General features: G+C 38.7%; 1 protein-coding gene across 1 annotated transcript in view; it reads left to right on the forward strand.

Annotated features, from left to right (window-relative positions):
• Window positions 1-7,150: 7,150 nt before the first annotated feature.
• Window positions 7,151-22,359, forward strand: part of LOC106955372 (sprouty-related, EVH1 domain-containing protein 2-like) — a 38,340-nt gene continuing 23,131 nt past the window's right edge. The window contains exon 1 of the mRNA XM_015045521.1: window positions 7,151-7,809. Coding sequence (XP_014901007.1) covers window positions 7,784-7,809 — 26 coding nt within the window. The 5' untranslated portion in view covers window positions 7,151-7,783. The remainder of the gene's footprint in view (window positions 7,810-22,359) is intronic.

Below are 22,359 nucleotides of genomic sequence, written 5' to 3' on the forward strand. Positions count from 1 at the left end.
TTTAACAAAAAAAAAATTTTAAAAAAGGTGTTTTTTTTTTTTTTTTTTTTTTTTTTTTTTTAGCATTTAAATGCTAAATAATCTACCTGTAACTCATGTATAAATATTTTTTTGTTAGGAAAAACTGAGCTCACATTTTTTTTTTTTATAAAAGGATTTACGCAAAATAAAAACTGAATCTTACTTCATTTCAACTGTAACATGTGCTGCATTAGCACAACATTAGTCCCATCTACAGAGACCTCCAGAAGTATTCATAAATTCAAATTCTCCCATATTTTTGACATGTTACAAGCAGAAATGCTCAGTGCCCAGTCTGGAGTTAGCTCAGAGATTAGCTCCACAATTCCATGTTGCAAAAAGAAAAATGTAGAAGGCACAATCTGTCCTGGTATCCTCATGGTACACATTACGTATGAATGAACAAAAACAGATGAGAGGATGAAACGACCTGGAGAAAGCAGAGTTCTGGTCGTCCTGTGTTTTAAGCTGTATCACAGATTGACCTCTAAGACCAAAGTCATTCATAACCCTGGTCAACTTAGATTTAAGTAATCCTTTAATAACCCTAAAAATGGGGGCCAGGGAGAAGTACAGCCATATAAATGTATCCTGCTCATCTTGACCTCCAAACGCCATCATGCCACTCTGTTCTCCTCTAAGCTGTTTTCCCCTCACTACACTGCCCTCTGTTGGTGACATTTGGTGAGCTGTTGGCTATTCGCAAGTCTGACTCATTTTTTTTTTCCAACATCAGTGTACTATTCAACGAGTGTCAACATGTTACACTGAAGTGCACACAACAATGAAAAGAGGTGCAGTGATGTGAGACTCTATACATTTAATGGGGCAGTATTGTGTAAAATTGCTTTATTCAGCTTTATATCATGTTATATAATACTCATCAGAAACATACCTGGAGTGGCACGTTGTTTGACCTAGTTATTTGAGTAACAATGTGGGTTTTGTGACATTATTTTCTACAAAATTATAATACAATGTAGTGAAGAGGTGGAGTTCTGATTTGGCAGCGTGTGTGGTAAAAGACTTTTACATAATTTGTTGGTATTGGGCAAATTTAAATCAGTAACAATCTGTAATACTTAGAGAAAACACAGATGCTCGTCATTTGGCGCCATTCTGTTGTTCTTCTTCAATGCTCCTTTGGTTGTTCTTCTTCTATGGTTATATTGTTGCCTCGTTTCTGGTGGGGAAACTGCTCAAAACATACAAGGAAAGACACATTTTGAAGACTAAAATGGCTATCAAATTAAATACGAATTAATATGTTGTACTTATCAAACTGTTCATTAAATACGAAATGATCTTTCGCCACTTAAAGTCTGCTGTTTAGCAAAACTGGTACAAAACAAAGGAATTAGCATTAATACATGTCTCTTAACAACAAATATGACCTAAAATGAAATTAGAAACTGTTAAAAGTGAGCCTCCTAAAGCAGAAAAACAGAAAAGTAAGATTAATTTCCATTGGCCCAATCAGCGATGACTAATGGCAGGCTGATTGCGTGCTAAAGGACTGAGTTACTGCTTGTGTACGTCAGGGAGATTTAAATTAATGAGTCCTCAGATCTCTGTGGAGGAACTCTGTGCTGCAGGAAGCACAAGCTTCATGAATATAAAGTCAACACTGGGACAAGATGAGGACACAAAAACAGCACCCACAAACCCAAAACACACATTGTGAAATAAAAATACACCCATGTAGCTTTTGCTAATGAAGTGTGATGTCATTTAGGGACACAGAGTATGTTGTTTTAACAGGTTAAAAAGTCTGAGATTGTTCTTATTACAGATTAATTATAAAAATGTATTCAAAACCAGCAGAAAAACTGATATTCCAATAACCGGTTAACTGGTTATTTCCAATAACTGAAGACTGTGGCTTATAACTAATGAAAACATGCAAGCCGTTAAAGATCATTGCCCACAAAGCTTTCTGTTTATATTAATGGAACGTTTAGTGGAAGGAAAAATGTGGGAGGAAAAACTGCATGTCATCTGCTGTCTGTTCATGGACATTTTAGGGTATTTAATGCTTCCATCTATTGAGAAGCTTTATAAAAATCTGTTTTAATTTTCCTGCTATCTTTGGTAACATGCATAATTCTACCCCGCACTGCATTATGCAGTGGTTCACACAAAAGGAGCCCCAACCAAGTACTAAAAACACACACTGTATGTGTAAGTGCAAGGAAATACTTTTCAATATGGCTGACTGAGAAATTTTTAATACCATTTATGTAAAAGTAAGATTTTCTGACAAACTGAATTGTGGGTTTTTGTTGTCATTTATAATAAAAAATAATAATTTAAAAAACTAAAATATCACTCTGTGAGTCATGAATCCATATTATACTCATGTTTCATTTTTGTTTGAATAACTGAAACAAATCTTTACATTAATATTTTTGATTTAAGGGGATTATTGACTAAACGAAGGAAACCTGAATTTTTATAGTTTGATCACATGGGGGCAGTGTTGTGCCAACATGACTTCTGGTCGGACTGAAGTCACTGAATTTATTGTTTTGGGCAAAAGTCAAAAACATTTTGACATCTGCCGGTTTTTATCAAACTGCCCTTTTTTTTTACATTTGTTATGATACATTTCTGGAAAAATGTCACAAGGAAACTTTTTTTTTTGTCATTTTTCCAAAAAGCAGTTTGCTCAAATGTGTTTTTCTTTTCAAACATGACAAATTTCTTCCTTTGTATTGTATTTTAAAATGGTTTCTACAAATAAAAATGGATTGAGAGAACTAGAGGGCATTAGTGATCCGATTATTTGTCTTTATGTAAATAAAAGTGCTGATTAAAGGATTTTATTTTCATTGTGTTCAACAGATATTATGTAATGAGACAAATGTCCAAATGAATGAGTCCATGTCCAGAGATCAGGCCTTTTAGCAAACAGTGTAAAGAAAAGGAATTTGCAGACTTTCATCACTCTTAAATCCTTAAAATCATAAAACAAATGTTAATACCAGACAAAGACACCTAGATGACTGGTCCAGTGTGAACCCAGTTTCTTTTTAAATCAGGAATTAAGTCTGATTAATCACATTTATTTGGTTCAGCTTCACCAGCCACACCCAGGCTGGATCAATGCGAAACCTGCACTTGGATAAATGAGTCCTTACAAGATCTCAATAAGCAACACTTCCTGTCAAGATCTCAAGAAATTCAAGAAAAGATGGGGAACAAAGTCACTGATATCTCTCAGAGTGGAGCGGGTAAAGCATATTTTTAAGGCTACTGTGACTGCAGTGAGCAAAAGTGAGAGCCATTATCCCCAAATGGAGAAAACATGGGACTGTGGTGAGCCTTCACTGAAGAGGCAGACCTAACATTTCTCCAACACCTCATCTAGGAGATCACAAAAAACAAGAGAAAAAACAATTGTGTGACTGAGAGGTAAAGTCGGGTGAAATCTACTGAAGAGGAGTAAAAAAAAAAAAGCCTGTCGATGGATATGTATAATGTGTTATCTGTACAGTACAAATTTAGAAATGAAGGTTTGTAAATGAATCATTCAGACTTCTTGATGGTCTCCATTTCGTCATTGTTTTGGTTCCTGTTTATTGACGTGTCAAACTTGAGACTTCCTGTTTGCCTGTAAGCACACATTTGACAGTGTGAAAAGTCAAGGCCGGCTGTGATCAGACAAAAAATATAACTCATTTCCACATGTATAGAGTATGCACAACCCTATTGTAGAGAATGTCGTAGGAAACTATGCATGTTGCTTTGTTCATATAGACTTCTTACTTCCCAGCTGTTAGAGGGTATCAGACCTTTCTGAAGAGCAGAAACGTTAACCAGCTTTGCAGAAAAACATTAATATATTTGCACTAGAAGTTGGGATCTTTGAAATCTTCAAACTAAAAAAAAAAAAAGATACATTAAGGCTGCATTTTAAAATGGCCAAGTGTCAAATGAACTTGCAGCTGTGGTCTGGTCAGGTCTGGTTTGGTCAAGCATGTCTAAGATCGAGAAAAGTATTCAACCAGAAATGTAGCTGAAACCGAAACAAGAACAAGACTTTGGAAATGTGGTCTGAAGAACCACACATCTACATTTTTAACCTTTCAGAAGTTGACTGATTCACTTGCCTGCTTGTAGCCTTCTTGTACTTCAGCTGTCTTTAGTAGTATTCAAAAGTAATGTTATTAATTGTTCACAAGGTAAATAGTGGTGAATGGTCTGTGACAGGTTACTAGGGACAGGAGTAGCCACATCTGCCCTGTGGGAGTTTGATAGAAGCCAGGTCGTCACGCACCAGTACCTCTGACCAGCAGGCAAGGTGGGTGAATTGTCTTACCCAAGGACACAACAATGGAGACAGACAGAGTGGACGTGCAAACCTGCAACTCACTGCAGTTACAGGAATAGCTCCTACCACCATGATAACATGATAAGTTGTGATTGTCAAAGATTGAAGGTCAATAAGCACCAATAGCACAAAATATTAGTTGTTCAAACATGTTAGACTTTACAAAAAAGTATTTCAAGAGCTTCAGAGTATAAACTAAAATAGAGAAATCAGGAACACATGCTGGTGGCTAATTTTCCACTGATTAGTTTACTGCTGCGGTCATGAATGACACATCCAAATTTAATTTCCAAGTTAGAAAGGAGTCGAATTTGTCAATGCTAAAGCTGAGTATATATCATCTTAAGTCGTATTCAAATCCATTTCAAAATGTACAGCTTCATTGCAGGGTTCAATAATTCGCATCTCACGAATCATGCTTTCACACTGTACGACCTGATGCTCGAAAGCGACCCGACTGCCCACATGTGTCGGATACGTACCCAACACGTTGGACTCTTGACTCGGGAACTGCACAAAAGAAGAAGAAAACTACAAAACAAAGGAGACGAATGAAAGGAATGTTCAAAGGCACTTCCTTGGGAATCATTGCTATTCTGTAAGTGTAAAAAAAAAAAAAAAAAGTTCCTTTCACGTTTTGTTTTCGTGTTGGCGCATGTGCCATGTGAGAGATTCAGGTGCATTCAGCTCTGCTTCAATAATTCCCTCACGAGAGTCGACCCTCACGCAATTTACTTTTAAATACTAAAATTTATAATATTCCCTATTTGATTACATATTGAATATCTTATAAAACCACACCCTTGAATCGGTCATGCAGTTACCAATGGGTGTGAACTTTGTTTCCTTTTTTTATGACACAGCAAACTAAAAAAAAAACGAAAAAAAAGTGCAAGTTCTGCTTTAAGATAGTTTTAAATAGTGATCAATAAGCTCGGCATTTATTAAAGGATGTGCTTGATACATTTTACATGTAATTTTTTACATATAAAATTTTTTTACATGGTTAAAAAAACGTGTACAACTAATGTGTTAGAATATGTAAGAAAAAAAGAACAAGGTACGTTATTTGGGTGTACAATGGATGAGTCACCAGCAGAGGGCGGTGCACCATCACTATTTTGCCCTCGCCTTTTTTTTTTCGTCACACAGACATGAACCTGAGAGGAAAACAACAACGTTGGCAACTGCTTGGGGGGTTGGAATGAAAATCTGACTGGATTCTTAGCCAACAAACGTGACTAATCATTTAACTTGTTCAGTCTTTAGCAGATCAATAGATTTTTAAAGAGATCATTCCAGAGATTGGCTTACACAAAGGTAATACAGGATTAACAGAACTGTTTACTGATATGCTAGTCAAACGTTAACAGGATTAGCCCGGAAATTCCTTTAATCACGTTGTGTTTTATCAGATATGCACTTACATTGATTGTTTAAGCATAAATGAATAATAGTTTGTGGCTCTGCTACTTTTATTCCTTAAAAAAAATAGAAATTAGCACAAAACTACGGAGGTCTGAAAGGGCCAGAATTTTATTTAAAAAAAAAAAAAAATAAAAAATAAAATAAAATAAAAATAATAATAATAATAAATCCGTCAATGTTTATTCAAAAGTCCCTGAATTAAAAACATATTAACATCATAGGCCAAATATTCAAGATATGCATGGTTAATAGTCATATTATTAAATATATTCATTATTTAAAATGTTTTTTTAATTTAATACTCCATTATTCCACAGTGGCATGCGACAACACATCACAAATGAATCTATTAGTGAGTTTTACGTGTCAGTCAGTGGGCAGGGCTACTGATCTCAAATTATGGTACAACGGCTGCTTTTAGATGTACTGAGAAGTGGCTGTAGTAATTATTTGCAAGGTAAATATGAACAAAATAACTGTGATGAAATGGTTGGCTGGTGACCAGGAACAGTAATTTCTGAGGTCAGATATTTGTTTCTGGTAATGACATCCAAACACTGGTACAGGTTCGAAAACCAGTGGGATCTGCTGACTTTATTAGCTAACAAATCATCCAAAGTACTAATAAACTAGCTTTTCCTGGAACTATGTCTAACTTTTAAAAGAAGAGCAGCCATATAAAATTTTGATGTTTAAGTTCTTTGACATTAAACTGTTAGGTTTTAACATCTGTCTCCACCATGGGAGACATTGCAGTAGAAGAAAAATGTGTCTTAAATGAATCAATAATATTATCACAAAAAAACAATTTTGACATATCATATTAATTTTTTTAATGCGATGCAGCTCTAATAAGTTGTAAAATAATTTAATTGAATTCATATGACTTTGGGATGTGCTTGATACATTTTACATGTAATTATTTATAACCAAATAAAGTTAACTATCGCCAAAAAAACAATTACGAATACATTTATTTATTTCAAACTGCATTCTATTGATTAAATATAAAAAATTTTATTTAATTACATATTTATTTAACATTCACAAATATATATATTTAATTTAGAAAATGTTGGTACTTTAGGCTTTCCATACATAATCACCTTTCCACAATTTCCCACTCAATAGTCTATCTTTTTAGACCAAGCTTGAACTAAGAGTTTTGATATGAGACATGCCCGGATTTGAAATCAAGGATCAAGGAGAGTGTGAGTGTGTGTGTAATGGGGAGGGAAGGGGTTGTTGCATTTATCAAGGGCCACTATAGGCCACAGCTTGCAGCCGTCTTGGGCCCTCCACCAAAATGTAGCACGACGTCACCGCTTCCGCCCTGCTCCCCTCTCCACCCCCAGCCTCCCTCTCTCTCCTCCCCCCGGCGTCGTTGGAGCAGCTCAGCCGCCTGCAATCCAACATGGAGTAGTGAGAGATGGGGCTCTAGCGGGGCCACCCCTCGGCAACAGCAGCGAAGACGCGCTTCTTTTTTTTACGCACAACTGGAAGCGGAGTCGTCGGTGAAAACATGCGCCTTAGGACTTAAAAAACGGAGCGTGTGTGAGAGGGAGTGAGCGAGCGAGTTTGCGCGCGCGCGTGCGCGTGTGTGTCTGTGTGTGTGTGTGTTTGGGGAAGGTGGGGGGGTTAGAGAGAATCAAGAGCTGGATTCGGCAACCGAAATTGCCAGTGCAGCCTGCGTTTATCCACTGATTGGGTATTAAAGTTCCAGACGGAGAAGAGGAGGTCCTTTATTTTTTTCTTCTTCTTCTTCTTCTTCTTCTTCTTCTTTTGCGATCCAGAAGAAAACAGTGTGGCTTCAGTGGAGGAAAGAAGGAGAGGGAGAATTTCAGGAAAAAAGGGACTGTCGAGGGCAAAGCCTGAGAGCCGACACTCGCACAAAGGCGCAAGGGGGATTTATGCGGAATTGGACACAGGATCGGAGGTGAAAGAATGACGAGTGAAAAGTATGCAACCGCCGTGGTACATTACCTGAGGTGAAACGAAAAAATGATAGAGGAAACACACCCAAACGAGTAAGTAATGCAGCTTGAAGATTTTCTCTTTCCCCGTGCTTATAAGTTGTTTGGAGCAACTTGGTGGAATGTGCAAAACTCTCCTTGCAAAGCTATACTTCCCTTTTAATCGTAGCCGTTTTGTGTCTTTACTGGTCCAGATGCATCGGCTGTGTGTGCGTTTGTATTTTTATTATTTTTTGTTGTTTTATTTTTATTTTTTACGGTGGCCCCCCATATTATTATGTTCAAGAAAACAGCCTAAAGAAGGCGAGAGAGAGAGATAGAGAGAGAGAGAAAGAAGAGTGGGAGGAGGAGGAGGGGAATAAGCGTGGGTGGATCGGAAACATTTTCTGAAAGGATCTCAAGCGAGAGAGCAGCGAGTGAGGCCCTGTTGCAACGTAACTTAGGAACTCAAACACGCCTAACGAGCTGCGCCTTTAAATATATATAGAAATACAGCTACAGCAGCGCGCGTGGGGGGCACGGTTTGTTACGGTATAACGACGGGCGGCCGCATTTCTCTTTATGCCCCTTCTCTCTGCTGTTTGGTCACATCTGTGTGTTTGCTTTCAACCGAAGGGGGAAGTCTCACCGGATAAGAGATATCCGATATGCCCCATCCGCCATCTCTTTCTCAATCGCCCTCATTTGCATAGCCTACCGCGCTCCATTCATAAAAAAAATAGTAGGCTATATGGGATTGTAAACAACGGCTGGCTTTCAGAGGCGAGAGAGAGAGAGAAAGAAAAAAAATCCAGCGTCGGATTCGGGTTAATTCGAGTCCTCGCGGCTCGTTTCTGTTCGCCACGCGGGCTCGTTCGCCTTCTGCGAAATGTAGCTCCGTGTGTAGGCCCACAGACCTGTTTACACGACACCAGTGGGTCTGAGTTAAAGCCGAATGCTTACCCCTACCGAGCTGTTTTCATATTAGGCGACACATAAACTATACTAGACGAGTTTTTATTATTATTATTATTATTATTAATATTTTTCTCCCTCTCGTCTGAGCTAGGCTGCTAGGTGGTAATGCCTGCCTGTGCTGATTTGTTGGCGGGGGTTGGAAGGGCGAAGGGCACCGGATGGGGGGGATGTTTGCGCTGCGGTAGCGTGACGGCGGCTCATTCATAAAAGCCCTCTAACCTTCAGCGAGTCCCCATTCATGCCTGTTGGCCGTGCTGTAGTCAGCACAAGCCCCGCGTCTGAGTGTCTGTTCCTCGGTCTCCGATCCCACAGGGAGACCCGAGTACGTAACCTGGCACCGGTCGGCAGAATAAAAACGAATTTGAGAAGATATTGAATAGTAGAAAAATACAGTTAAAATACAATATATAGATAAAATTTCAAGTTTCTACTAATACTCAAAGTTTACCAAATTTGGAAGTAGAAAATTACTGACCTGTCTAATTGCTTTCACACAGGAAAGTATTTTATAGAATAATGATCAGGTAAAATTATTTCAGGGACAAGAGTAGTTCAAAGCAAAGCACTATCAAGTCTGTTTTGAAACAAAGCCTGGGTTGGTGTGATATTTTTTATGCTAAGATAACCTCTTGCGAAAATAAAATTGTATTTACTATTGCTAATGTCACAAATTGAGCAGAGTTTCAATATCACACAATGTATACGACATGCATATCGTGAAGAAAAGCTTGGACTGGAGTCAGTGTTAGCTAATCACTTAAGCACCATACATTCAGGCTCCCTATGGCCCTTGTAGTTTAATACATCATAAAATGTTTTAGAATGCAAAGAGCTAGGTAGGTCTTTGTGAAAACAGCAGGTGTTAGTCAGAATTGATTTCTTCAATAAAGCCATGTTGTTGAGATGGATAGACTAGTTATTAACTGAGGTCATTTGCAAAGTAGAATTACTTTTAAAAAATTATTTATCCATTGCAAGTAATATCTGAATTGCATCATTCACATATTGTGTGTTTTTGTCATCTTATGTTGTATTTTTTAATTACGTACAGCTTGGAATGGTCAAAATTCTTCCAACTTATATACAACTTTACTTTGAATTGTGAATTAGTTTACACACACTGTCTGTGTTTTTCATGATCGGATGTATTTCCAAAGAGCCAAACTCATATTTCTTGTTTGTGAAAGGATAGCATAGTAGCCTTCTCTCAGTCTGCTGACCAGCAGTGTGCAGCAACAGGTGGGAGATGAACACTGTGAAACTTTGTGCTCTGCAGCCAGAAAAAAATATGGTAATTCTGGCACTGTATCTGGAGTCTCATTGGAAAGGACTTTAGCCTTCAGATAGAAAATATGATAGAAAATGTATATGGTATTGGAACTTGGTGCACCTTGATATAGGCATGTCTACTGGGAAGGATGTAGTTCTTATACAACAGGAGTAAGACAGACAAATCACCCCGTCTCCTCAATGTATTTAGTTCTATTTATTTAGTAAATATTATGAACTTTTATCCAACTGTAACTAGCTTGGCAACATGAAATGGTGCAGACAAACATGCTAGCAAGCTAAGCTTTATGGGGTTAGGGTTCATAGGGAACCCTAACTATGGTTGTCAGGAAAAGTAGGTTCTAATGTTACCTTAGTACATATTTTAAAAATCTGTTATGGTTTTGATAACATTTATTTTCCTGAACGCTAATGCTAAAGAAAAAGATGCTAGTGTGCTGAGCTTCATTAACCTTATTGTAGGGGTTGCTAATTATTTTTATTCATGGTTGTTGAGAAAAAAATTAATTCCCACCTTAATGGGAGATATTTTGAAGGTTTTTTAATTGTTTCAGTAGGATTTTATGCTATAGCTAGTTTAATAACAGTGCGAATGCTAAATTGTTAGCAAACTTCTTAATCCTGAAGCATTCGTCTTATCTGTGGCTGTCAAGGAAAATGTTTACATCCGACCACCATAGAATTTATTTGAAAATTGTATTCAGGTATTAACATTTAAAGCCTTAATCTCAAATCAGTTCTTGTTTCTGCTTCTTTTTCACGCTGAGCCCACATTAGCGAAGAATTAATCTAAATTCATAACTTAAAACCATTTTTGTCTAAACAAAATTGAGAAGTTGGTTGGAATTCAGTTAATTTGACCATTTTTATTCAGAGGGGTTTATATGTATCACCATCTGATGTTTGCAAATTGTTGCATCAGTTTTATTGATTCAGTTCTAGCAGTTTTTCTCAGCGTACCCGTCTCACTGGGTTGCACAGTCCCACGTCCGATTCTGTCCCCACCCAAGTCCTACAGCGTGACAGAGGCCATACATTTGTCACAACATATTACAACAACAAAAGAAAAATCTCTCCCTGAAGCTTTTGGATCATTTCCTGTTGCAGACGATACTTTTATGGCCGTGGTGTAAGTCGTGTTTCTGATAAAGTTTGCTTTTGTCATGGATCTGCAAAACCAAACCACACCCTGGAAACTTTCAAAGAACCCGGCTGGGTGACTTTGTATGGCAACACCAGTGCTGCTTTTGCACTTGTATCCTCATGTCTCTCATAATTGTAAAACGTATTTTAAGACATTTCTGTCGGAACCATTTAGCTGCAGTTAGCAAATGTTGTTTACTGCATTTAAGCTTCTGGAAATGTTTACCCACAACAGATCCATACAGAAAAAGGTTTGAATAGTTGATACAATTCTTCTGGATTTAAATGTCATTGGTCACCAAGAGTGACAGCAGTGGAAGCAAGAGTTTCATAGCAATCACGTGGGCATTTATCATATCGTTTATCATTTATTGTGATAAATTTCTTATCATGATAAGAATTCCAATTTATTGTTGCTGTGATAAATTTCAATTAATGATGTTTAAAAGCTGTCGGAATTATCAGGATTGATAGTTTTACTCTTTTCTCCACTATTTGTTCCATGAAAGTACCAATAAATATTGTTTAATTTGAAAATATGATCAAATCCAGTTACTGTGTGGAGTTTAGTGACACAAATCACACTTCTTTATGTGACCAGCGTTCTAAAGAAGCGCATTACAAATGAATATGTTTATCAAGACCGTTATTTGATTTTGTGGGGCCATGGCTGGCATGTCATGTTGTCACAGTCTGACAATAATAACTAGTTCTTATTGTCACTTTCATTGTTTATCACAATATTACCACAAAATATTGTACTAAAACAATATTTAAGTCCATATTGCCCACCCCTACAATCACGGGGGGCATTTTGTACCAGATTTGAGAGTTGATGGGAGTTTTCCTTTGCCAAATAGATGATCAGTGTGAGGATTTACAGCAGAGTTGGTGACTCAATGCAATAAACCGTCTGGAGTCACCACAAGGTCATTAAGGAGGAGGGATTGCTGCAAAGTTTGGGACTCGAAGCAGTCATCTAAGTTTCCTTTGACTGAAAAGGTTTTAGCAACTGGCATGATAAACTAAACTTGTTTTAGAACCAGAATCAGATTAGAATATAATTGACTTAACCAGCTAGTTTGTTTGACATGACCCGGTTATGATTAATGCAGAAGCTTTAAACGCCGTACTACGGTGTAACTTTTGGTCAAGTGTTTGGGTAAACGTCGTCAAAGCATCTCATGTCCGGTGGCGTTGAGCCTGAGTTTGGGTTTACCTATAATTTGAAGAACTGGTAAGGACCAGCTAATGTTTTTTATTTAAAGGTCATACTGACTTTTTTTTTCAAATGACTGTGAAACCACAACCCTGATGACAAACACAAACGTGCATAACCACTTTGGAAATATGTATACATATTTTTTATCATGAAAATATATGCAACGAACAAGTACAACTCGTAACATTAGCGTACTCTCATCTCGTGAAAGATTTTGCGTCTCCCAGTTGAATGTTATCTGTTGGACTTATTCCTGAATTGTAAAGGAGAGTCTGAGCTAATTTTATTGGAAGTCAGCGATTTAATAGAAAAAAAAGATTAAAATATAATTTCAGTATCTATTAAGATTATTAATGAGCGTTTTACTGTTGGCTGTAGCCTTGCTATCTTTATGCTTTTGGCTGGACGGAAGCAGTCATCGTAAAAATAATCTATTTTGTATAATGCGGTCTCTTTATCTGAAGTAAAGCCAGTTACGGGATTGATGACGGGTCAGGACATAAAGACACACCCATTTATACTCATGGTGTCACGTATTTCTTTTATAATGTCAGTATTCGGTAACAGTTCTCAGTCTCCCTTTCGCGACATCAGCGGTTCATTATCTTCCTTTTGTTGTGTTGCCGTGTAGTTGTTGACGCGTTTGTTTATCACCTGCTCGGGCTGTAATGTCGACAGATATAATGTGTTATCTTTGTCATATCCTCGGTTTGGAAGTTCCTCTTCTCTCCTCGGTTATTACTCATTATAAGGGTGCATTGAATTCCCCTCACGCCCCCCCCCGTACACAGAGAGTAACACTATGAGCAGAGGATGTATTGATCTGGTGTGAGCTACTGCCCAGTCAGCATGTGCACAGTCAGTATTGGACAGGAGATGCTCGGTGACATTCAGCTAAGGTCGACAAAGAGTTGAAACCGAATCCGTTTCTGAAATTAAAAGCAGTCACGAAGTGGTGAACGCAGCAGTGAGGAGTCAGACGACTTGTATGTTCCCTCTGCAGGACTGTCCTGTTCCCCGTTTTTCCAACTTGGCTGAATCTGATATTAACGCTTCAGTAAACCCAATAGGAGTGAGAAAGCTCATCACCAAAACCGAACATTGACGGATGATTAAATGATTCACCCCTTTTTGGAAGCTGATATGGTGCTGCAAGCCATTGTTGAAAGAAAGCCATAACAACAATCCCATCTGTAGTTTGCAAGAAGACTTGTAGGGTATATAGTAGACAGAAATGCTCTGGTCAGACGAGCCCAAAATCCAACTTCTTAATCCACATTTTATTTTTCAATGCATCTTAATGCTGCAGTATCTAACTTTTATTACATTTTTTTTCTTTTTTTACACATTTGTTAAAATTATTATTATGTCATGACTGTATAAGTCAGATAGACTATGAAAAGAAAGTGAGCTCCTTTGCCTTCTCCCAGTGAAAACTGTAGAAATACAACTCTCAGTCAGAAACAACCAATCAGAGCTGGGAGGAGAGTTTTAGAGGTGCCAATCATTCTTGTGTATGTGCTGCTCACACCCTCCTCCTTTCTCTCCGCTATGCTGCAGCTGATTAACCACAACATAGACTGCCAAGAGGTCTAAGGCTAGTTAGCATAGCTACTTTTCCTTTTCCCTTAGCAGCGCTTACACAAGCATGATTGGCACCTTTAAGATCCTCCTCCTGCCTCTGACTGGCTGTTTTTGAACGGGAGCGCTGCATTTCTTCCGACGATAATAGCAGTGGGAGGTGGAAGAGCGGCAGTCTTTTCACAGATCGTTTGTCTCATACTACACCGTCATGACATTGTGACAGCTTTAACAAATAAAAAATAAAAAAATGTTTTTGTAAAAGTTAGATACTGCACATTTAATCAACATTATGCAATATAAATGTGCTCAAGTTACGTGAGATAAGCTAATTTTCTTCAGTAACCGGAGTTTGTTCGCGTTGTGCTAAAGAAGTTTCGACACGATGTCGTCTTTCAGAGAGCGATAACAGAAAAACCATCATGTCACAGACTGACCGCTCCAAGTCCTGTTTATCAGGAGATTACCCAACGGCCGAGCAGCCATGTTGGATACATTTGGTGTTGCTGTTAACTTGGTTCGTAAGTGTAACTTCACAAACAGAAATGTATCTAAATGTCCAAGTTATGGGGTAGAAACAGAAAAAATATTACTGAACAGAACAACAATGTACTATAAATCAAATTTTGATGGCAGCACCACCCACCTCAACATTTTGTTGTCATGTGGGAAGTAGAAACACGTTTTACCTGCATAGTGAAACACAGCCTGCAAGAAGGCCAGTCGGAAAGCCAATAAATATAAAAATATAGCAAAACATTATTTACAAGTACAACCAGGAAGAAATAAAAGAATACCAGGGAAGAAGAAACCAAGGGGTCTGCATTTTGAAGTCACCTCGCTGCACACTACGGCTTTCAGGACGTTCACCGACAGATATGTGACCTATTGTTGCTACAGAGCGCATTCTGTGTCATACGAAACTGCTAATACAACCCGGTTACACATGCAGACAGAGATGCTTGTCGAACAACTAATAGTGTATTTTACTCCGAACATACCGTTCTGTGGACGGAGGTGGTGTCGGCATCATGCTGTGGGGGATGCTTTTGTTCAGCAGGTACAGGCAGACAGCCAATGAGAAGGTGGATGGCGTTAAATACAGAGCAGTCCAGGGAGGAAGAAACCGTCTTTCACATTGCTGTCAGAAAGATTTAAGGTATTTTGGCAAATGAATGAATGCCCCGTGGTAGAAGTTAATTTTTTATAGCAGCATATTTTACTTTTTCCCCCTTTCAATTTTCCATTACCGACAAAACAATTTATTTGGGATCACTGGTCTTTATAACCTACAAAAGGCCAAAAAAAATGTTGAAAAGTTCTCGAAGCACACCTTTAAGTTTTTGCGACCTGAACCGGTATTCTATGGAACACTGCAAAGGCACGATCACTGCTTTGTCTCTCTTAATATCTCGTGATAACCAAGTTTGTCAACCTTGGTGAGGTATAAAAATCTAGAAGCTCCTCCAGCGCCAGGAAGAGCCTTAAAGACCAACAACTCGCATGAAGTCAGCGCCGCTGTTACGGCGTCACATTTTTACTGTGTATTTAAAGACACCTGGCTTCGTTTTACACTACCTGCAGATGGTGAAGTGATGAGCTGCGTTGAATGGTACGTGTCAAAATCAGACGGGTAAACACATACAGTGTGTCCGCTTCCTTTGCAAACCCCTCAGTATTTTTTTAAAGTTTTTGTACTCTCCCCTCCGCTGGCGCACGCGTGCACGCACGCATCACATGGAACAGATGCTTTCCACAGTGTTTCCTGTGTTTCACAGAGAGGCTCATCGCTGCTTGCTCTCTGGAGCCTTTAGGCCATATAATGGTCCGAGCTGTTTATATCAGGACACCAAACAATGGACCTTGTTTTTTTTCCCCCCCCCCCCCCCCCCCCCCCTTTTTTTTTTTTTTTTTAAATCTCTGCTCATCAGCTGACTGGATGACCAAGATTATAATAGCTCGAGTATTCATTCACTTCATCGTGTGTCTTTTCCCCCTGGTGAACCCGTATGTATGACGACTCGAGAGGCTGTTTGCAGATAACTCCCATTCTTCTCCCCAGCGAATGAACTTCGTGAACTTTCAGTTCTTTAGCCAGTGTGACACCATAGTTAGCTTGAGGGCGTGTTGGGGACTTTAATTTAAAAGGTGTTCAAAGCTGAAGAAACATTCATTACACTTTTTTTTCCCCCCCAACAGTAACACAAAGAAACGGTTTATTTGTCGGCTTTAAAGCTTGGTTTTTACCATTAGTGTTTTTAGCTTTTCATTTCACCCAAACAGTTCTCGTGTTAATGTTGTGGGGGTTATTAAATTTTTAAGGGCAATGAATCATAACATCAACGCTAACCATTTGTTTTTACTGCTGCTTTGGATACGACTTCAAGGCAGCTTGTCATTCAAGTAACGGCTCCACTTCAGACCCACGTGTTGCTACGTTGTAACTTTCTACTTTATTTTTATGCTTGTCATCAAATTTTGTTCTCGTGTACTTAGCCATCGTGTATCTGTTTATTTTTTTGACTAGTTGAGCATAGAGTTGGGTCTTTATCATAGTAAATTTTTTACTATGATAGGTATTTTGGTTTATCATTGGCACGATAAATTCCATAATATTAATGTTTAAAGAACCACTTTTACGCTTAGAAGTATGAATAGTGTAAAATAACGAAAAATGATTAAATAACCAGGAGTGATCTACTGCTGAGTGAGCAAAGTGTTGGGCATAGTTTCTTACAGTAGACAGAAAATAACTTTAGTTTTCTGTCAACGTGGGTAAAAAAAAAATTTGTTCTTGATGTTTCCATTTTGTACCCAAATGACCAAATGTTCAAAATGGGTTTAATCATTTGGATGGGCTACAGTTTACCTCCTTAACTAATAGTTGGTGGCAGTACGTGTGTTTTTAGAAGAAGTCATGCAAAAAGTACAGTAGGTACAGCATACACAGCTATTTAGCTAGTGTGGCGCCATATTTATCTCGAGGCCCAATCTTTGCAATGCCGCTGGTAAGCTCCAGTGGAAAGTATTTGTTTTAGGAAGAGTTCAATTAATTCTAAGATTGTTATGTATAAATTTCACATGTTGTGAAATATGATTCCAACCTGCAACAAATTTGGGCAAAGTAACATCTAATATTGTTGTAGCTGTAAAAATCCAGATGTGCCTCATTTGGGGAAGCCCTGAGTGAACAGGCTTCCTAGTGTTCATCATGCAAATAGTTTTCAGTTGGTTTGATGCCCCGGAGCCGGGCCACAGTTTGTCCAATTACAAGATAAACCATTGACATCTGACAGTTTATGTAAACGAAGTCCACTTGATCAAACACACCTCAGGCTGACATTGTGTTGGACGTCCGTCAAAGATGCAAAGAGGATTAGAAAGCCCCCCCACCCCCCTTCGCTCGTCACTTTCACTCAGCCCAAAGCGTTAAGTCAAACCAAGAATAAGCGGATGGGAGGCTTTATCGAGGGTCTGTAAGAGGTTTAGGACCAATCAGCTTAGTTTCAGTAGAGTTCGTGTTAAATGGAGGGGCTGCCACTTTTGAAGTACAGTTATAAGAGCAATGCTGAGCGCCGACAATTGCACAGAGGTGTTGAAGACAGGAGTTTGATTTATGCATCAGTGGTTTTCACTTTTTGGCCTACATACTTTATGACTTGTGAAGCTTGTTTATGCTCCGAGCAACGTTTATAGTCATGATGAATTTGTGACGTGGCTTTGAGCATGATTGTAGGAAGATACCCGAAAACATCCAGATTTTTATGTAGAAGATACATAAAGCTTTCTCAATAAGGAATAAATGCCAGTGATGTAACTCTAAAGATGCACTGGTAGAATTTTGGATTTGATTTCTATTTTCTCGGCTCTGACCAGCCAGATTTCTTATTGAAAGCTACAATGGCATATAAAAACAACTTTTTATTTAACCTTTCTGATTTGAGCACTCATTACCTATTCATATTAGGAGCAGAAGCAAAATCACAGTCCATTTGTGTAAGCATTTGGAGTGACTCGGTTTGTTCTAGTAACAAGTCGGGCAAACAATCAGAAATTTTAAATTGTTTTGTTGCTAACTGCTATTAGCAATAAAATCCCCTAATAATTTATCTGTTTTATGTGTTAAAGCACAAAAAGAAGCAAGTTTTCAAATAGATATTCTTGCATCCACAGGAGCCATACCAAATGCTAATCTTTAGGTTGCTCCACCATAAATCTGACTTCTGAGTATAAAGGGAGCACACCGATCGTTGTAAAGCATGGTTTTACTTATTTAAAACAAACAAAATAACGACAGCCGACTTTTTTTTAGCATCTTTTACTGGCAATTAACACAGTTAGCAACCATTAGTAACTGTGAAATGGCACATTGTGTGTTTTCCCTTCAGAACATAGACACTATGTGGTTGAAAGCTTAAAGTTAAAACATCTTTACTGAATGTTTTCTCTCTCCGGCAGCCTTAATGATCTACAGACTAAAGATGTAGAGGGAAAAAAATCTACTTCTTTGAATTAGCTTCTTATATTTTTCTGCTTCCTGCTTCCAAAACTAATACATACTAAAAGTGGCTAACCAAGTCTTCTTTTCACAACAACGTCCGCACTGAAGATTGGATTCTTTGACTTTCCCAGCAGCCTGTAGGTTGGGTGACTGGGTGATTTCTTGGTGCATCTCTAATTATTTCCATTCATCTGAAGAGGGGTAGCATCTGCTTGTGGCGCTGTTGGAAATGTAACTCTGTTGCAACATAAAATAAACCACTGCAGATGTAGTATGTGAAAATATGCAAAGGAGAGGTTTTATTTGGTTACTTAAAGAAGACGCCCAAATGCCATGTCCTGCAACTTCAACGAAAAATGTTTTCAGGAATGGCTTAGTCACCTTACTCTGCAGATCTTTAACCACCCTCGCTGTTTCGGAGGGAATTTAGACCCATAACGATTGGTGACTAATTGATCAGAGCGCCCTCACTGCTTTCGCGCCGTGATTGGCCAGTCTGACATGGCGTGTTATCCGTTAACGCCGCTCCCATATCAACTGACGCACTGGGCTTAAGCAGCGGGTCGAGCCTTGTGCTGGCCGGACATGTGAACGTTCCACATAACTGCAGCTGATTGACAGAACACCGATCAGACTTCCCCTCAGGAGGCGCCCGCATCAATAGTTGTGAATGAATTCTCTTCACCTCTCCACCAGCTCCCAACCCCGCACTTCCTGTCTCTCTGAATGAGGGGTAATAAAATTAAAAAGATCAGATAGAACAGACGAATCCTGTCTTCTAAGTAGCGTGTGTATTTGTACCAAACAAGCAACAAATTGTCCTTCAGCATAAACAAATCGAATTAAAAACCTTTCATCCTTTACTTGGTCTAATTAGTAGGAACAAAAAACCAAAGACATCAAAGTTCATACTCTTAAGTCAGAAAATAAGCTAATTCAAACATTTGGAAGCATCACGACAGCTTATTTCTGTTTTTGTTTTATTTTGTTTGCGCGCCATACATTGCAGTACCTTCGTAAAGGGGGATCAAGCAATGCCGTGAGACTCTGTCAGCATTTATCAGAAAAACAAACCAATAATGAAATGATCCTGATTGTGAAGTGCCCTTCAGTCACTTCCTGATTGCAGCAAACAGAGCGCATACTGTGTGCAGAGAGGGGTGTGTGTGCGTGTGTGTGTGTGGTGCTGTTGATCATGCAGAGGTGTGGCGAGTCATTCTTTATCACAGGAAGTATAGCCACCCTTATCACACATGGCTGGACTGCCCTCACCGGCCCATTTATCTGGCACACATGAGCTGGATTCCACACCTCTCCAAGCCGGCTTCCAAGCCCCGTTTACTGTTTTATTACGGCCCTGTTGCACAAAGGGGGGATACTCAGGGTCCATTTAACTCTGGAGCACATTCAATAGTCTGTTTGTTGTGTATAAATATAAAGTGGGCATGGTGAAAGAGTTATAAAGCAGCTCTAATTGTTTTTGTGCCATGCTTCAAGTGCAGTCGTGCTCTGTAAAATTTTAAAAGTGGTCTCGATTACCTTTTCTTTAGCCTCTGCCTGCTGTTTGATTTTTTTTTTTTACTAATTTTACATCAAATACTTTCCGTCTCGTATGAGGAGGACAAAGGAACAGTCGAGCTCCAATCTTGATCGCGTACATTTATTGTATTTGTCTTTAAGCAAACTGAGAATCTATGAGAAACTTGTTGGTGCTAAAATTCTTTTTTTTTTTTTTTTGGCCAAAGTTATGTTAGCTTTAGTATTTTTGTAGGTCAAATGAGAGAAATTGAAGCAAAGCAATTCCTACTGAAGACTGCCAGCAAACAGCTAACAATGAAAGCTAACAAATACCAAACTCTGGTTCGACCCGCTGATCCCGATTTTTAGGAGTCAGATTTCTTATTAGGAACTAATATTAAATTGTGTGTGTGTGTGTGTGTGTGTGTGTGTGTGTGTGTGTGTGTGTGTGTGTGTGTGTGTGTGCGTGCGTGTGTGTGTGTGTGTCAGAGAGAAAAGTCATTGTTAGACAGGTTTTCAAAATGAAAAAAATATTAGAGTTGACATTTTAAAATGGCGTTAGCATCTTAATGATTAGCTAGCTTAGAATCACAAAAACAAAGGTTTCCAAGTTCATAATCTAGACTAGAGAATGTAAATCCTTACCTCAACATTGTTATTTCCAAAAGCCTGCCAGCATATCCAAATCCCTCATGTCTCACAGCAAATAAGAGCTTAAAGGTCAAAAAGATGAAACAAAATAAGACATTTAACCTTCCTGTTATTGCTTGAAATTCTCGCTTTCGTGCAGCCTGATCTAAAAAAAACTGAAAATCACCAAATCAGTTGTTTTCTCAGTGCATATCTGTTTAAAATCTTGTAATTATTTTTTTTTTTTGTTCGGTTATCCATTTGTAGGGACACAAGACTGGTTCATCTCCTGTGTTAAGGATCATTTTATGCCTAAATGATTTAGTGTTCAAGTAACCTAGCAAAAGAGTTCTCTAGTACTAGCTTGAAAATGAATGAAAAGGAAGTCAAGTTTTCAAAGTGAAACTTTGACAGATCTACAGAAAGTATGACAAAATATTGATCAAGACCATTTTAAAATAATACCAGAATTTCTGGTTCTTTAACGTCAAAGTATAAAACTATAGCACATTCCTAAGTTGCATGTTTTGTTTTTTTATTGTCATTGACGAACCTCATAATAAGCCAGTGATAGAAAAATTAAGCTTTCTCTGGTTTGACTCTGACTTTCGTCACCAACTGTAATACTGAGGGGGAGGAAGGAAGGAGTTTTGTTCACAAAAAAAAAATCAAACAAAGGTTTGGGACATATCACAAATTTACTCTGAAGTAAACTAGAAATCTATATAGGTCAGGTAAACCCAGGTAGATCCTGTTAGAGCATACTCAAAACACGCTATTTTCAGATGAACTTGGACAAATGTGTCGTTTTGCAACCAACACGTTCGGCCATTTCAGTGCTTTATTCCACATAGCTAAGAATATCGCCGTTTGAAAACTCAGCAGACAGCGTTCGGGGCTCTCGTTAGTGACACTTCAGGTTTGCATTCCAGGCTGTTGCGCCTATGACTTATTGTTTGATATGCAGTATAAGTGGCATTGCAACAAATGCATAACGGCTGGCTATTGGACGTAGGTGAGCTTTTTAAGGACACGGTTGCCTGACACACCCTGCACTTTTGTCCTGTTGGCTTACAATAAATTATCAAAGGCCATGATTCACGGATTCGCCGCTGTTATCTGCGAGGCGGTGCGCTCCCCGCTTATCGCCCGTCCGAACTGAGTCATCACTCACATTTGGTCGTGAGTGACGCCAAGTAAAATTCACAGCCACTTTACGGCTGAGTTAAAAGTGATCAACTAAGATGTTTTTATGCTGGAGTCTGTATGAATGGACGACGGCAGCCCATCGGTCGTCTTTTTTCAAAGCAGCTGTCGGCCCTTTTTTTTTTTTTTTTTTTCCCAGCATCAGCACTTCATGCAACATTGACATGGACAGAATTAGATTCACAGTTCCTAAATGTTAGTGTGAGTGCATCTGTGCCAAGATGTTTAGTCTCCTCCAAGGGTATTAAAGCAGTGCTCTGCTGCTGGTTGTGGCTGTCTGTGTGTTCCAACCACAGATTACAGGGCCTGCCGGCAGACGGGGCCCTAGACATGGGTCACAAGACGGACCAAAATGTGACGAGTTCATCTCAGAGAACTGATAGCCTGGATCGTGTATCTGAAAGCACATGTGTCTATTTATTGCAGAATTTGGTGTTTATTTCTGTATGTGGATGGCTTGGATGTTGTTGCGCTATATCTGGATTCGTCATGTGTGTTTGAGTCATGTAAAGGCAACAGTATGGATTTCCGAATGTAAACATTTTCTATAGCAGTT

The sequence above is a fragment of the Poecilia latipinna genome, unplaced genomic scaffold (assembly GCF_001443285.1).
Source record: "Poecilia latipinna isolate Pla-1442-1.1 unplaced genomic scaffold, P_latipinna-1.0 Scaffold38, whole genome shotgun sequence".
In the NCBI taxonomy this organism is placed as follows: Eukaryota; Metazoa; Chordata; class Actinopteri; order Cyprinodontiformes; family Poeciliidae; genus Poecilia; species Poecilia latipinna.